The sequence below is a fragment of the Pelobates fuscus genome, chromosome 6 (assembly GCF_036172605.1).
Source record: "Pelobates fuscus isolate aPelFus1 chromosome 6, aPelFus1.pri, whole genome shotgun sequence".
Classification (NCBI taxonomy): domain Eukaryota; kingdom Metazoa; phylum Chordata; class Amphibia; order Anura; family Pelobatidae; genus Pelobates; species Pelobates fuscus.
The window spans coordinates 251,022,292-251,040,700 of NC_086322.1; the positions used below are offsets into that span (position 1 = coordinate 251,022,292).

General features: G+C 41.3%; 1 protein-coding gene across 1 annotated transcript in view; it reads right to left on the reverse strand.

The window, feature by feature from the left end:
• CNTNAP1 (contactin associated protein 1) overlaps nt 1-18,409 on the reverse strand; it is a 196,480-nt gene that overhangs the window by 66,240 nt on the left and 111,831 nt on the right. The window contains exons 8-10 of the mRNA XM_063458930.1: nt 13,470-13,731; nt 10,850-10,999; nt 10,428-10,599 (exon numbers count right to left, since the gene is read on the reverse strand). Of these exons, the coding sequence (XP_063315000.1) occupies nt 10,428-10,599; nt 10,850-10,999; nt 13,470-13,731 (584 nt within the window). The remainder of the gene's footprint in view (nt 1-10,427; nt 10,600-10,849; nt 11,000-13,469; nt 13,732-18,409) is intronic.

An 18,409-nucleotide genomic window follows, 5' to 3' on the forward strand; every position in this document is an offset into this window, starting at 1 on the left:
TTTGTTATCTATTTTGCTTCCCCTCGGTCCCAGTGATTTATTCCCGGTACCCTGGGTGTTTAGGGGCCATGTAGGCTTCAGACAGAGTCCTCTCCCTGGTCTCTAAACAGCAAACACACTCGGAATAGGCCCACATGTGTGCAGTTTGTGCCTTATTGGCCCTAATACAGATGACTTGCATTGTGGGAATACAAGTTGTGGCAGCCATCTTGGATAAGGGCAATTGCCAGAAAGTGTCTAAAATAAAGGGAAAAGTACAGTAAACCTACCACACTTATTTGGTAAGTATTTGCAGTGTCTCCAGACATGGATAAGTGCTGTCGTCAGCCTGTTTTAAAGCTGTTTCGCTGGTTTCTTATAGAATTTAACAGTGCACATTTTTTCTTAATACTTACCACAGGTAATATTTAGTTATTATTATTTGTCAGGTGTCTGATTCTTCACCAGGATCTGGTTATGAGGTGAAAACAGTGGAAGGAATCGGTTATGCACTGACTTCCTCCAGAAGGTTGTCGCTTCAGCATGACCTATCACTGTGCAGCCACATGACATGCAGGCAGGGCTTACAAAGTAAGTTCCAGAGGCCTTAGGGGTAAGAAAAGAGGCCAGGCTTTACCCTGTGGAGGAAGTTATTTCCAACCCCAAAACAACACCACCTAAGTTGCACACTTATGGATCATAGGTGGACGCAGACCTATCCAAAATTTTACGCCTACCATTGCAGGAGGCCAGCCAGCTGTGACTTCCGCTGCTGTTTCTACAAACATGAAATATGTGATTAAAGATCTAAAGACTACTATGGAGAGAGAGATATTAAAAACCAAGATTGAAGAGGCAGTCTGAAGTCTTCAGGTTACAACTGACTTCTTCACAGAAACTTCCCTAGATGTAACTAGGATATTCTCTGGATCAGATGGCTTTGTCTATAGCAGCTAGGAAAGCATTATGGTTCTATTTCTGGGATGATGACTCATCCTCCAAGTCTGCCCTCTACACCATTCTATTTGAAGGGGTGGTGCTGTTTGGGGAAACTTTGGATAATTCCATTGAAAAGGCGAATGAGGGCTGCAAGATATTGGTACCTTAGGATGGAAGTTCCAAGGATCCCAGCTCCTCATAGTCATAGTCAGACCGGAGAACCTCCAGTGACCAGTATTTGAGATACATGGAGCTACTGGCCCTGCAGGGAATACTCCAGAGGTGACTCATGGCAGTTGGTAAACCTGCCTTTCAAGGTTCTAATGGAGCTATAACGCAGTCGTTTTGCTCTTCAGCAATGAACATATCTCCTCCGGTACTAGGAGCCTCATTTTTCTGATCACACACACCTGGGCTCATCATACTCTGGAGGCTTGTGTGGTATCCATGGTCCAGATGGATATAGACTGGAGTTTTTTCTTAACGGGCACAGGAGTCCCCATACCAACAGGAGTATTAAGACCAATGAATCAAAAGGTAAAGCACTGAAGGAAGAAGCCTTCTGGACGAAGAGGTGATATTTTTTTTTTTAGGTCCCAGAACAAGAGCAGTTCCAGGGACAAGTTTCGCCTCTCTTCTGGTGCTTAGAGGAAAAGCACAGGAAAGCCTACATTGGACATAAGAGGGGCCAACAAGAGGCTGAATGTCAGTCTTCGGGATGGAGTCAAGCAGATCCATATCTCAAGCAATCTGGAAGGATAATTTCCTTACCTCTATATATCTCAAGGATGCTTATTTTCAGTCCAATCTGCAGAGATCTTCGGCATTAGCTCAGAAGAGAACCTACCATTTGGCCTCAATGTGGCCCCAAGAATCTTTATATGTGCTTATAGTGTTATTGAGAGTCCAGAACTCCACCTGGTTCCATTAGCTGGAGGATCTACTTCTGATAGCCTTAGACCCTCAGAAGGCAGGCACACAGTATATAGTTCTTTCATAACTCCTAAAGTTTGGCTGCTTGATGAATATCAAGAAAAGCAGTTTCAGACCAGCTCAGTGGTTGACATTCCCGAGTGGAAAATTCTATGCTCTGCTGTAGCGGATTGGTACCGGGCTGTCCCACGACATATATGAGAATAAGTGTATTTGGTCATATGGCTGGTTTAATGTGTATGTACATGTATAGAAAGCATGGTATCCGGGTATAATGACAGTTAAATGTATGTAAAGAATTGTATTCCTCTAGTTGTTCGGTAGAATCATTCAAATAAAACAAGGGAATGAAACTACCGAACAACCAGACCACCCAGGAATGAGTGTGCCTCCAATTACCGTTTGCAACAATGTTGCAAACAGGTAATTGTCAATCAGTGCAGTGTGGTCTTTGTCCTCTGGGTGGCCGCCATTCGGGAAACAAACACGTGGCGGCGGCCATCTTAAACTACCGAACAGCGGTGTTTTGCCGTCGAGTGTCTGGAACTAAAATTGGACACTTGACTAGGCAAACACCGCTGAGACCTCCATACTTCCAGAAATTCGTATGGAAACTACCGAATGACCCGCCGTTCGGTAGAAAGAGCCCCATAAACAAGGGAATTCATTCAAACCCTCTCCAGGCTCTATAACACAGGCAATTCGCCTGTTTTCATTCCCTTGTTTGTGACCGACCGCAGGGCCAAAATGCATGGAACTGTTTTCGGATACTTTACCCATGCGGTCGGTCAAATCTTTGGAACCCCATATCTCACGAACCATTCATCCGAATGGGCTAATTTTTAAGTATGTTGGTCCCCCAGAATAGAGCTATGTTGGATTTGTGGATGTACCCCAAGTATTTAGGGTACATCCAAAACTCGGGGAAAACTGTGTACACAATAAGGGGATTATGATGCTAGAGGAGGGGAGGAGATCTGTGGGAGGTTACTACTTAGAGATTGGATAATGTCTTAAGTGATAGAACCTCCTCCCTTGCATGGGAGAGGGCTTTATAAGGAACTGTGGAATAAAGCTTGTCAGTCTACTCCTGAAACTGTGTGTCGTCCAGTTATTGGGATTGCGATGGGGATACTGCTGTATTACTTTACCTGCTGGAAACCTTGCCTATGGACTTAACATCACCTTGTTCCTGAGCCTCACTGGAATCTCTAGTGGAGAATAGCTGTGCAAGATCGGCTCTCCGCTACATTGGTTGGCAGCGCTGGGATCCAAACTCACAGAGGAACAAGTGTAAATGGAGTACGGATGGAGATTGATTTTTCTGCGCTAAAACGCTCCACGCTAAAGGACCTCCTAGAGGAAAGGGGTATACAAGCCAGCAATAAGAAGAAAGCAGTACTTGTTACAGAACTCATGGCAGAGTACAGAATGGAGGGCGATTCAGTTCCGGCACAGAGGGAGCCGGGAGGAACACCACAAGGATCGGAATTCCAGAGGCAGGTTCAGTTCAGGCTATCCTTTTATGGGGAAAACCCCCCAACAGAAATTGTTACCAGGACAATGGCCGAGGTACAAGAATTCATCCTAAGGACACAGGCACCAGAACAAAGCTCTACAATTAATGTGCCACAGGAAGGTAAGCCTAAAATACCATACCAGGCTTTTAAAACATATGTGGAGGCAGAGGAAGATATAGACGCTTTCCTGCAAGACTTTGAAAGACTGTGTGCACTGCATAAAATTAACGCAGAGGACTGGGTACCTATTTTGGCCGGAAGGTTAACCGGGAGGGCAGCAGAGGCATATCGGACTGTACCTAATGACGAAATAAGGAATTACAGTAAAGTGAAAGAAATTATACTCGCCAGGTATGCTATAACACCCGAGGCATACCGGCGGAGGTTCCGGGATCTAAAGAAAACAGAGAAGGACTCGCACGCAGAGTGGGCATGCCGATTACAGGGGGCAGCGCTCGGGTGGGTGCAAGCTAGCAAGGCACGTTCTATGGAGGATGTAATACAAATGTTGCTGATGGAGCAGTTCTATGAGGGAGTAACCAATGAGGTCCAGGAATGGGTAAGGGACAGCAACCCTACTTCCCTTACCGAGGCGGCTAGGAAAGCGGATGACTACCTGGATGCACGCAGGTCACAAAAACCTGCAGCTCCAAAAGCAACCTTTAAAACATTCGGGGGAAACAACTACACCCCAGCTCCACCGAGACCGCTTCCACCACCCGCTGCACAGCCCCGGTTCCGACAACCCACCGCTGGCCCCTGTCATCACTGCCAGAAGTGGGGACATTATAAAAGGGAATGCCCACAGCTACGGGACCGTTCCACCTGGATTCGTCCAGGCCCACCTCCACCCAGGGCGGCCGCAGCCCACCACTACCAGGACCTAGTCACCACCCCATGTGGCCCCAAGAATCTTTATATGTGCTTATAGTGTTATTGAGAGTCCAGAACTCCACCTGGTTCCATTAGCTGGAGGATCTACTTCTGATAGCCTTAGACCCTCAGAAGGCAGGCACACAGTATATAGTTCTTTCATAACTCCTAAAGTTTGGCTGCTTGATGAATATCAAGAAAAGCAGTTTCAGACCAGCTCAGTGGTTGACATTCCCGAGTGGAAAATTCTATGCTCTGCTTTTCCCTATCTCGGGAACAGTTCCACAGATTGTAAAGGTTTTCTCTCCCAGTTTCTTCATTTCTGCTTGGTAACAGCAAGAAAATAGATACAACTACTAGGAATCCTGGCTTCCACCAGCAGACTTGTCAGATGGGCCCAATGGCATCTCTGGATTCCTTACAGATCCTTCCTATCTTGATCCAACAAGAGAAAGATTATTGGAGTCAGCCACTTACTATGTCCCCCATCAGTGGAGTTACACCTTCCCTGGCAGCTGAAAGAGGGATTAGATCTGAGTTTCCTGTGAACAGAACCTCATTGGTCGATTATTAGCTCGAATTCCAGTTTTTATAAGATTGGTTGCACAGTGTTTGGAACATGTTGCACAATATTTCCATTCATTTGTATGGAACTAAGTCATTTTCAAGGTTCTTCTTCACTTCAGATGCTTGCTGAAGAATGAGTGGGTCCAAATTTGCTCAACAATCAATGCAACTGTATCCTATATTTACCAAGATGGGTCTCACAGATACGTATTGATGGAATTCCAGCCCATAATCAGGGCACAGAAGAACAACCAGTGGCTCAGAATACAATGGCTGTTTGCTAGAGCTGAATAACTGTGGACAAGGTGGATTGGCAACCAGGTCCTGACGTATCCTCAGGGTTGACGCAGATTGTCTGATACCCTACATAGATCTGATGGCCATTTCTTGGACCTACCAGGTCCAGAAGTATTTTTTACATGCTAGGACCAGAATGCTCAGGTTCAGGATACACTGACTCAAATTTAGAATTTTAGTCTGATGTACATATTCTCCTGTTTTCGACTTTCCTAAGAAGGCAATGCAAAAGGTGACAGTGGAAGACCGTGTCGACTCAAATTCCTATGATGAATAAGATGATTCTGGAACCTCCAAGGGAAATTCCTGTATGTCCAGACCTATTACAAGGCCCCATGACACACCAGGATCCTCAAGTTCTGGTGTTGATGCAGGGGTCCATATTAGTATAGGCATCCCTGAGACGGTCATTGAGATCCTCTTACAATCCTATACAGGCTTTACTAAGCTTGACATGCTTTTGTCTGTTGGAATTACTCATCGTTCAGGCCTTGAAAGGTTCTGTGTTATAACACTCTAGAGGAGCACTTAGCTGCACTTTGCTTCATATAGGCATTGATTGAAATCATGCCTCCACTGAGTGTGGTGAAGCCAATATGTGACGTACCACTGGTCTCACGGGCCCTGACTGAACCATTATTCGAACCTCTAGAATGAGCTTCCATGGTGGTAGCACAGAAAGTGCTGGAGGCTAGTACCCCAGCAAGGAAAATGGGTGAACTCCAGGCTTGATCCTGTGAACCCCCTTTCACTACTTTTCAACAGATATGGTCATCTTGCATTTGGCATCTGAAGATCCTGCCTATGGTGAATGCTTATCTAGGTCATTCTCTACCTGTACTGAAGGGTACCGATTGAGCGTTGATATCCCTTGTGCTTTGCTTCATGTAAGCAAAAATTGAACTCAAGCCTCCGCTGAGGGTGTTGAAACCAATATGTGACGTACCACTGGTCTCACAGACTCTGACTGAACTTCTAGCAGGAGCTTCCATGATTTTAGCCCAGACGTTGCTGTTGCTGGTGACTTGTACCTCAGCAAGGTGAATGTGTGCACTTAGCTGCACTTTGCTTCATATAGGCATTGAATGAAATCATGCCTCCACGGAGTGTGGTGAAGCCAATGTGTGACGTACCACTGCTCTCATGGGCCCTGACTGAACCATTATTCAAACCTCTAGAAGGTGCTTTCATGGTGGTAGCACAGAAAGTGCTCGTGGCTAGTACCCCAGCAAGGAAAATGGGTGAACTCCAGGCTTGATCCTGTGTACCCCCATTCACTGAATTTCAACAGGATATGGTTGTCTTGCTGGTAGCACCAGAGATCCTGCCTAAAGTGAGAGCCTTTCAATGCCATTCTCTACCTGTACCAAAGGATTTGGGGCATTCTCCACTAGTACTGTTACAGCATCTCGTGGGCTTCCATGGCAATGGTCTCTGCTGAAACTTTGTAAAGTTGGCATTTGGACCTCTTTGAACTAGTTTGTCCTGCATTACATATTGGACATTGAAGTAATTCGTGAGGCACAATTTGGACGTCACGTCCGTTCTCTACCTGTGCTGGAGGGTATCAGGGCACTCTCCTCCCATGCTGTTGCAGCATCATGGGTTGCCATGGTAATGGTTTCCGCTGACACTTTTTGTTAGCTAGCATTTGAACCTCTTTAGACACGTTTGTCTGGCATTTCATACTGTTCGTTAAAACAGTCTATGATGCACAATTTGGTACTCAAGTACTTAACTCAGTTAATTCTTCTATCTATGTTGAATTATTCTGATTATTTGATTGGCTATTCTGAAAATGGAAAATTTATTCATACTTACCGTAATTTTCTTTTCCTGGCTATTATTCATGGCAGCATATACTTCCCACCCATTAATGTCTCTATTTATGTACTGTAGAGCTTGTAAACTGACTGAGGACCTTAGGGATGGAGCCTCCTTTTAAAACCTTGGTGGTTTTCCTGTCCTATCGGCTGTAAGGGGAGGAGCTAACCCATGTGTATATGCTGCCATGAATAATAGCCAGGAAAAGAAAATTACGGTAAGTATGAATACATTTTCCATTATATTAATGTGACATATCACATGTTAGCATATCGTGATATTTATCCAGGTGTATCTTAACTACCTAGGAGATCTAGCCAGCATTGAAAGGGTTATTCTAACTGTTAGCTAAAGTTTTTATGGCCTTATGCTGCAAGCTGTGTGAAAGAAAGTGTCTCTGTGAAGCCCATCATAAATCATTGTCTTGACAATTGCTGTGTTAGCCATTGGAATGCGTATTGCCATTGTATTGCATACTATGTTATACTGAATATTCATTGATTATTATCATGCATGTTACATATTGTTATTATTTAATTGTCACAATAAATTGTATCTATTTTTATAACAAATTGTGATTTTATTTATATGGAATACATTTCACTTACACGATAACGATCTTTGGGATCTGAGAATTGAAATAGTGGGCAATTCTCAACTGTTTACTATTATTTTTTTGTAATTCTTTATTCTCAAATGACAGAAATTACAGGAACGTACACATTGCGCAGGAGTGGGTCATGGGCTTATGCAAAAGCCGAGGTTCTAACATTCCAGCAGTACAGATTTATACAGAAGGATAGAGAGAGAATTGTTATATGGTGATGGAACATTAGATTTCTTTTGTACGAGCCTGTTCTGTCAGGTTTTTCAACAGTTGCATAACATACATAACGAAACAAGTTTAGGTTAAGTTTTAGCGTTAGAACTATAAGAGTGATAGAGAGGTTCCATATTCTTGGAGTTTCTAACCCTTTTGTTGTGTAAAAACAGCATAACATGGTTGAAGCAGTAATTGTGCTTTGTGCAATAAACAGTTTGCAGAGTTAAGCTGTTTCTAGTTAATGGAAATGGTTACAGTGAGTTACGGGGTGGGGATGTGTGTAGAACTTGTGGGGATGGGGGTCGAGGGGCCCTATTGGGCTTTAACTGTTTACTATTATTATCCCATAAATATCCCCACATATCAGTGTATATAAAATATAATATTGAAAACCCCAAAATTGGAAAAATGTAAACAATCTCAAATTCAAGTATTTACTGGAGCTAGAATAATAAAGTCAAAGCACACAGCTCTTACTCAAAATGCAAATCATAACATCTCTCACAAGTGGTAAAGTTGGGTTGTGAAGTGTCCCTTCAAGTAGGCCTCTGGATTTATGAGAAAATTCAGAGTGGCTTTTTTTTCTTTATCAGACATTTAGAGCAGGGCAGCAGGAACAAAAAGAGTGTGTAAAGTATTTATTTTTGTAATAAAAAAAAAAAAGGCAAAAAAAGCTGCCTTAGTCTTTATACCATACTCACTTCAATTAGATGTATTGCTTATGGTACTTGTGTGTGATCCTTTAACTTTACATTACAGCCATATAGATTAATGGACTTACAAATATTCAGACTTTTTATAGTTTTTACTGTAAAGAATCCTTTCATCTCCTTTAATTAATTCTCTGTTGATGACCTCTTATCATTTATACAGTGCATTTAACAATCTATATCTACAGCTCTATAATATCCTTCTTTAAAACTGGTCCAACAATTGCACCATATATTTAAGGTACGGTCGTATAACCGATTTTAAAGAGGCAAACATATTTTCATCATACAAGTTAAGATTCTTTTTATACATGACAATATCTTAGATGTCTTATAATCTGTTTTTATATATATACAGGGAGTGCAGAATTATTAGGCAAGTTGTATTTTTGAGGATTAATTTTATTATTGAACAACAACCATGTTCTCAATGAACCCAAAAAACTCATTAATATCAAAGCTGAATATTTTTGGAAGTAGTTTTTAGTTTGTTTTTAGTTTTAGCTATTTTAGGGGGATATCTGTGTGTGCAGGTGACTATTACTGTGCATAATTATTAGGCAACTTAACAAAAAACAAATATATACCCATTTCAATTATTTATTTTTACCAGTGAAACCAATATAACATCTCAACATTCACAAATATACATTTCTGACATTCAAAAACATAACAAAAACAAATCAGTGACCAATATAGCCACCTTTCTTTGCAAGGACACTCAAAAGCCTGCCATCCATGGATTCTGTCAGTTTTTATCTGTTCACCATCAACATTGCGTGCAGCAGCAACCACAGCCTCCCAGACACTGTTCAGAGAGGTGTACTGTTTTCCCTCCTTGTAAATCTCACATTTGATGATGGACCACAGGTTCTCAATGGGGTTCAGATCAGGTGAACAAGGAGGCCATGTCATTAGATTTTCTTCTTTTATACCCTTTCTTGCCAGCCACGCTGTGGAGTACTTGGACGCGTGTGATGGAGCATTGTCCTGCATGAAAATCATGTTTTCTTGAAGGATGCAGACTTCTTCCTGTACCACTGCTTGAAGAAGGTGTCTTCCAGAAACTGGCAGTAGGACTGGGAGTTGAGCTTGACTCCATCATCAACCCGAAAAGGCCCCACAAGCTCATCTTTGATGATACCAGCCCAAACCAGTACTCCACCTCCACCTTGCTGGCGTCTGAGACGGACTGGAGCTCTCTGCCCTTTACCAATCCATCCATCTGGCCCATCAAGACTCACTCTCATTTCATCAGTCCATAAAACCTTAGAAAAATCAGTCTTGAGATATTTCTTGGCCCAGTCTTGACGTTTCAGCTTGTGTGTCTTGTTCAGTGGTGGTCGTCTTTCAGCCTTTCTTACCTTGGCCATGTCTCTGAGTATTGCACACCTTGTGCTTTTGGGCACTCCAGTGATGTTGCAGCTCTGAAATATGGCCAAACTGGTGGCAAGTGGCATCTTGGCAGCTGCACGCTTGACTTTTCTCAGTTCATGGGCAGTTATTTTGCGCCTTGGTTTCTCCACACGCTTCTTGCGACCCTGTTGACTATTTTGTAATGAAACGCTTGATTGTTCGATGATCACGCTTCAGAAGCTTTGCAATTTTAAGAGTGCTGCATCCCTCTGCAAGATATCTCACTATTTTTGACTTTTCTGAGCCTGTCAAGTCCTTCTTTTGACCCATTTTGCCAAAGGAAAGGAAGTTGACTAATAATTATGCACACCTGATATAGGGTGTTGATGTCATTAGACCACACCCCTTCTCATTACAGAGATGCACATCACCTAATATGCTTAATTGGTAGTAGGCTTTCGAGCCTATACAGCTTGGAGTAAGACAACATGCATAAAGAGGATGATGTGGTCAAAATACTCATTTGCCTAATAATTCTGCACTCCCTGTATATATATATATATATACATACATATATATATATAAAAAGATGAGATATTGCAGTACCTGTCAGCTATAGCACACACGTTGAACATAACCTCTGAGAAACTCCCCAACCACCCAAATTGCATCCGATGAAAATCCACGGGCAAACCATCAACCATTATCATCTGCATACAACCGTGGAATGCGGTCTGATTCGAGTGGCACCCAGATCCGGCAGCTGGCTTAGGACAACCTGTATGATAGAGATGTTCTTAAGCCACCAGAAAACACAGACATTCCAGAGTTTCAAAATATAAGTATTTCTATTCATGCATTAATAAAATAATTTTATTTGAGAAATCTTTTTCAAGTGGTCATAATGTGTATTTATATATGTAAAAATAAAATGTAGAATGTTTAGTTTCTAGAAAAAAAAAATATTTCACAAATCATGAATTTAGAGAAACTATCTGCTGAGAACTTATTTAGCCATATTTGCTTACCTCCAAAGTAATATGAATCCCCTGTCCGAAGTTGGAATATATAATTAACTTTGAACTCTGCCCCTTCATCCTCATCAATGATGACCACTGCAGAGTTTTCTCTGGCCACCAGGGAGACAGAGTGCCAAAAGCCATCATTGAGTCTGTGACCTGCGTAAAAAGAACCAGGCCACATGTCTTCATCACTCATCATATAGGAAGCTCCACTTCTGTAAATGGTCATTTGCAAGCTAGATTACATATTGTAGATATCTCAAACTAGCTATTATGTACTGTAATATCTCAAAGTTTGAATGCTACATACAAGCTTTCTTGCACAGTATGTCAGCCAAAGCTCTGCCTACTGTTTTTTTTTTTTTCATATTTATCAAGCCATATTATTACATATTATGAAGAGGAGCATTTGTAAAGATCTCAGTTGAAGTCGAATTGTTGCTCTGTTCTCCAATAAAACTGTCCTTGAGTGTCTGGACCAACCTGTTCCTACTATTATTGACTAGCCAGCCTCAGGTCCAGCAAAGCACCTTGTTTGTGGAGGGAGTACAGGAACCCCTTGTTGCTACAATGGATTTATTAGATGGTTTATAACAAAACTACCTCCAGTGCCTTTTATTCTGCACCTCCATCTTTTACCGTTGACACATTGCATGATGGTTTCCTAAATTATAAGTGTTACTCGTTGACAGTAACACTACAATCTCAGTTGTTATAATATAACCACTAAGTAAATGTCTGAAATTAAAATATTAGACCTAAATGTAAGCTTTATTGAATTTTAGTTCCCAAAACAGATTACTGTTTTAATTTAAACCTTTAAGGACCTCGGACATACTAGGTATGCCCGACAAAAAAAAAAGGTCTTTAAGGACTGCGGAAGCTGCTCAAAGGGTATTGCAGCAATATCTCTCCTGACTGCAGGGCCGCCAAGTGATCGCTCCGGGTTTCCCAACGTGGTGCCCGACAGTGTAGCAGAGCATCGGAAGACATAGGGCAGGCTTCCGATGCCCCTCCTGTGTGCTGAGGCACTCAAAAAATAAGTAAATAAATAAAAAAACAAATAAATAAGGTATTTTAGCCTCCAGAGAACCCAACACACCTATACATGGATGGTATCACTGTTCTCAGGAGATGTTGCTGAACACATATCGGGATGTTCTTTGGCAGTAACCCTTAAAGTCCTCAGTACATGTATTCTTTAATTGCTATGTGTGTCAAAAAAATTACCAATCATTGAATTTTTTTAAAAAAATTTTGGCATAGATTGTTGGTAAAATGGTTGCATAAAAAGAGTCAAAAGACCCCAAGTTTAATACCTTAGGTTGTCTTCTTTTAAAAAATATGTACATGTGAAGGGTTATTCAGGGATTCCAGATATCAATCAGTGTTACAATGTAACTTTCATGAAGTTTTTTTTTTTTTTAAATGGTTTGGAAATAGCGAAGTGCTATACTTATTGCTTTATAACTTGCAAAAAAGCTAAGAACATGTTAACATTGGGTATTTCTAAACTCTGGACAAAATTTAGAAACTATTTAGCATGGGTGTTTTTTGGCGGTTGTAGATGCATAACAGATTTTGGGGGTCAAAGTTAGAAAAAGTGTGTTTTTTAAAATTTTATAAAAAAAAATGTAGTACAAATTATATGATATGATGAAAATAATGGTATCTTTAGATGGCGAGAAAAACTGTATATAATATGTGTGAGTACAGTAAATGAGTAAGAGGAAAATTACAGATAAACACAAACACCGCAGAAATGTAAAAACTGCCCTGGTCCTTAACGGTAAGAAAATTTAAAAACGGCCAGGTCACTAAGGGGTTAACAGACCACACAGTTCTTATCTGAAATTCTGATTTTGGGGCCACATGCTCAAACGTTTAGCTATTTAGTGTGAAATAACATGTGCAACAGGCAGGCCTGTAAATGGAACAGGTGTGAATGATCCTGATCCTAACAATTTAGGGGATTTCAATGCTTTTTAAATTCTTCATCAACCAGCAGTTGTACCCCTGTACTTCAGATTTGCTTCACATGAATAAATAATGAAATAGTATACCTCAAACACTCTCTAAAAATAGATGGACCATCTTCAGTGAATGAGAAATAGGCAAATATTGCATCTTCTCCCACTCAACAAAAACACCACCACATTTTTGTACATATATGTATATAAATTGCAAAACAAAGTTTTTTTCTAATTTTGTTGCTAAAACAATGCATTTCCTGTGCAATATCTAATAGAAAACCTTCTGTGCTTTACATCAGAAGTATATTTTTATGAGCCTCAAGTAATACAATTGTAATATTATTGTGGCACAGTGATATTTAAAATTAAGTCTATTTAGTTCTAGTAACATTTCTACCTTGAAATATTTCCTGAAATATTCTCTATAATCCAACTATACTGCAATTATTTACATAGATATTCAGTGGTATCCTATACATCTTTCAGTAGTCATGCATAGTTATTTATAGTAATTAATTTAGAAAACCTTTCCTTCAAAACTCTGCATAACACCTCAAACTCTTCTACTAAAAGTTGTCCAATACCTTCACGGTTACGTCCTTATTAGAATACAAATTCATTGTTACTTTGTCTTGTAATGTTATATTGCACACCTGCTGCAAATACCAGTTTCTTTGTGCCAGGTTGGGAAATGGAGATGTTGATCTGGCCGTCACTCAGTGCCATTTCAAGGGATCCCAGAGAACCAGCAAAATTGGAGTACATCAGCAGGCCAACATTATCCCACGTGCGAAACTTAAAGCTCACCATCATCTTCATATTAGCAGGGATACCAGGAACCATTAGGTAGTTGTTGATGCCAGAAAACGTCACAGGGACATACGGCAATACCACACAGGAATTGCGAACATTACCCTGTTGAGCAAATATTAAAAAAACTGTGTTTTAAAGGGGAGATGGGTGGTAAGGAATATATATATATATATCTCTTGCTAGTAAAGGCAAAAAGTGCCTTTACTTGATTTAATAAATCTACAGGGGCAGCAAGTCAATAAGGACGATCATTAAAATCACTGTGGATTACAATACTGTGGTAACAATATTTTGAACTGCAGAAAATTCACTTAAAGGCTGAACTAATTTTCTGATGAAACTATGGAAACAAATCATGACTAAAAACGCAAGGATCCAAACAATTGTCCTTATTATTAAATTTTTCCTTTTCATCACAGAAAAAAGTCATTATCCACTTTCAAAACTGTGCCAGCAGTTTACAGAGTGTAGGTAGTGTTTGGAGGCAAATATATCAAGTCTTTGTCCCTTGCCCAATTATATAAACAGCACACTGAAATGGTATTTCCCCATCAACTCTTTTATATGTAATACATGGAAATACAAATGTAACATTTAAATTATATTCTGTATTATATTTTATCAACACTGAAATGCAAGTCAATTATTTCAAGCATTACTTAAAAAAAAACATATTGGAGTTAAAAACTACTTTGATTGTGAAATTATTCAAATTCAAACTTCTTACTGTGAAGAAAAACTAAAACTTGGAACTGGGTACTCAGGAACTCTTACAATGGAGGACTTTATGAGCAGTACACTTTTCAAGTCAATAGTTGTATCCTTTATGAAGCTATACATACATTCAAACTGCTAAGTTAAAGAAAATTATAAACATAGTAATTAAACTATCGCACCGCTTTCATTACAGAGTGGAAAAATCATTGCAATAATGGGTTTGTAGCAGCCTGCATCTTCTGAATATAGTCATATTTGAATGCCAAATTAATGATGCTGTTTATTATTTGCTGTACTAAATCAAAACACAAATAATGCCACCAGCGATGACAATCAATTGCGCTGATCACTTAAAATGTAATCAGAATAATTTCATTTCTGTTTTTGTTTAATTTGTGTTTATTCACCACAGAGTCATGGTGCTAGAATACACCACAAATCAAAATGATACACAATGCACATAGTTAAATGTGGCACAATGAAAGGAACACAAACGTTTTCCTGACCATATAGTGTTGAAACCACCATTTAGGTGGCTTGCATCCTGTTAACCCCCTTAAAAGGTAATAAATCTTACATTATTTCCATATTCCGCACGGGTCTACAGGCGCTGGCCCTGCCGCTGTTCCACCTCCTTGCGGGGTGAAGGTGTCCCTAGGGGGGCAATGTAAACACTGGCTTTTCTCTGAAAAGACAGTGTTTGCATAAAAATGCCTGCAGCGGGGGGCGTGGCTAGCCGAGCAAGTAACCAGACGTGCTGTTGTGGAGCTCCTGCAGGCCCCAACGATAAAAGCAATAAATAGCCGAGGACTTCCATTGAACCGACCGCAAAACACATACCAGTGTACAACACAGAGAGATGGGACGGAAAAACCGCAAGCTGACCCACTCGGGGAGCTCTAAACAGCCCGACATCCGCACGTCCTTCGATAGGCCGCAACAACCGGTGCAGCCCAAGATGGCGCCCGTGAGAGCCCGAGACACCAGCGACTCAGATGAGTCCCAAGAAGAGGTTGACAGCATGCCCTCGTGGACCCCAAGCCGGGTGTCTGGGAGTGCAGACTAGGACTCCGATACCTCGCCCTCCACCAAAGGGGACATTAAAAGACTATTGGTCAACCTGAGGGAAGTCTGGAAGGCTGATCTGGCCGGCGTGCGGACCGAGGTTGATGGCATCGCCGCGTGGGTCGGCGCAGTGGAAAAGAGGGAAGGAGGGAGAGACCAGGAGCTGACTGAGGTGCGGAACCAAATGGAGTCCATGTCCCAGCAACTCAGCAGGCTCACACGCATGGTCACATCGCTGGAAGCAAGGCACCGGAAGAAAAATATACGGATCCGTGGAGTACCGGAAAGTGTGAGTGCAGAGACTATACTAGGCTATGCCAACACAGTTGCAGAAACGCTGGGAGTGAGACCCACGATAGGAGTCTCACCCATTACAGTGGCATTCCGAATCAAAAAGGCCCCTACGGCCCCAGTGGACGCCCCAAGGGACATCATAGCGATAACACCCCCACCATCATGGTGGAAGGCAACCCTGTCCGGATCTACGATGACCTACCCTTTAATGTGCTTCTGGAGAGACGGAGGTTTATGCCCATAACGAAGGAACTCCGCAACAACGGGATCAGATACCGATGGGGAGCATCGGGCACCCTCGTGGTACAGCAGGAAGAAGGGATACTTACCCTGTCGGCACAGGAAGACCCGACGGGATTCCTGAGGGCACTACACTTGCCGAGACAAACCTCCCCTGCAGAGAGGGACAGCACAAACCCAACTCCCGAAGGACCCAACCAGGCGTGGAGGCAGACCACCGAGGCCGGACAAAAGCAGAAAAAGCCAAGAGTGCTGAACCCACCATAGAAGGGGGAAACGGGCGGTAAGCTGGAACTATCACTTTTCCTGGGAACTCACCAAGTTCCACGACAACCTCCTACCCATGGTTTACCCAGAATCAAGCACCACGGCCACACTAAGACTCTCCTTAGTATTGAACCGTCCACATTTTTTTTTACTTTTTTACATTTTTTGAATCTATATGTTTTTTATCTATGTTTTAACATGTTATTCGGTTTTATAAATTGTAACCTACCCTACTGTTCATATGAATGCTGTTAAACTTAACTACGAGACATAGCGCGGTGTAGCCGCGATCTCACACGAGACTTCCTCTTCACACTAACATGGGGCACAAAGCTAAAACACCCTTTGGCTGACAGCCAGGATCCGAGCTGACGCCTACTACAGTAATTGTTATTAGTTGGACGTCTACTGGTGTTAGCTCCGGAGCTATCTCTCTAGCCCCAACTACCACCTACCAGCGTAATGCAGCTCTAACGTGTTGCTAGTTGATAGTGTTTGATATCTTCATTAAGCTTTGAACTAATTTAAATGTGCGATAGGGCCGAAATAGAGGATATGGCAACAGGGATTTAACTCAGAACGGCCTGTAAAGAGTGACACCCCGCAATTTATTATATCCCTGTTCCCTTCTGCTAGACCCAACACACAACATATAACCACTAAAATCTCGGTTTACCCTGGAGGAAGCTAGTTCTAGTCAGTATTCTCTGACGTAGCATGTCTCATGTATGTCGCTATGTCCTGACCTACACTGCACACCAATATAACCCCAACCAGAGAACCCAAATACTGCTAATGCCTCCCTCTGTTTTTATGACGCACACGATATAACCCTGTTCGCATGTATACCGAATATAAATAGATCCAACACACTGATAGGCCCACTGCATACGACCCTGAAGCCTAACACTCAGAGACGCCTACAGTCCCAACCTTCTATAAGATTAGCTGTCGAGCTTTGTTTGGTGGGGCACAAACTTAATATGTTTTATGATTTCTAGACGTTTATATTTTACCTCGTTACCTCTTTCACTACAAAAATATATGCAAACTCAACTTGCCATTATACAGTTATGTTATGTACATAAAACATGAGCCTGCTGATGCTGCTGTGGCGATACAGGCACTGTTGTACCTACCTGCATATCAAAAAAAAAAAAAATGCCAGCAGCGAATGGTTATACTCACCAAAACAACTACAATAAGCTGTAGTTCTTCTGGTGACTATAATGTCCTTTAAACTTACAAAATGTAACAAGTAGCCCCACATGAATTAAAATAATTTAAATTCTGTATTATTCAAATAATTGTTCAGCATTGTTTTCTAGAATCCCCTAGGTATATCGCTCCTTTATACACCATCAATACACAGTGCACCAAGCAGGCTCATTGAAAGACAGCATTTAGTAAATCTAGTAACGATGAATCTGGATTTAAAGCAGTTGCAGTAGCTGTGCCAGTTCCCTTGTCCTCTCTGTACCCTAAGATATATATAGCAAGTGTATAGATGGAGAATCAAAGAAAGAACTACGGACTATGACTTGAATAGCTGTAATAGGGCCTGATTTGAATAAAAGGAGTGGGAAAGACAAAATTGAGTTATGAACCTAGAAAGCAAAAAAGTAAAATATTCACAATACATTCCCTAGAGGAAATACCATGGTGTACCTACACACACCTAAAAAGTTACTCGCCACTGTAAGAGCAAGAGAGAAAAAAAAAACACCGAAATGGCACTGATGACTCTTTAAATATTCAAATGCAAGATCATCCGTGTTTTTGCAAGACAGCATACAACAAATACAAAATGATATTAATGAAATCCATCAACGACAAACCAACGTTGCTTTGAAAAAACTCAAGGCGACATCATACTCTATGGGTAATAAAGCTACCAGAGTACTTGCACAGAGACTCCGCGATAAACAAACTCAATCTAGAATTCCATTTATACTTTCTAAGACAGGACAAAAAATTCTTCAACCAAATTTGATATGTGAGGAATTTGCAGCTTTTTATGGACTATTGTATAACCTAAAAGACCAAAAAAATCTTCCAAAACCAACCTTTAGAGGAATAGGTTTATATTTGGATAAATTAAATCTACCTACCTTAAAGGATTCGCAAGCGGCACAGCTTATAGCTCCCATTACAAAGAAGTAACTCAACAAATAAAGAGAATAGCCAAAGGAAAAGC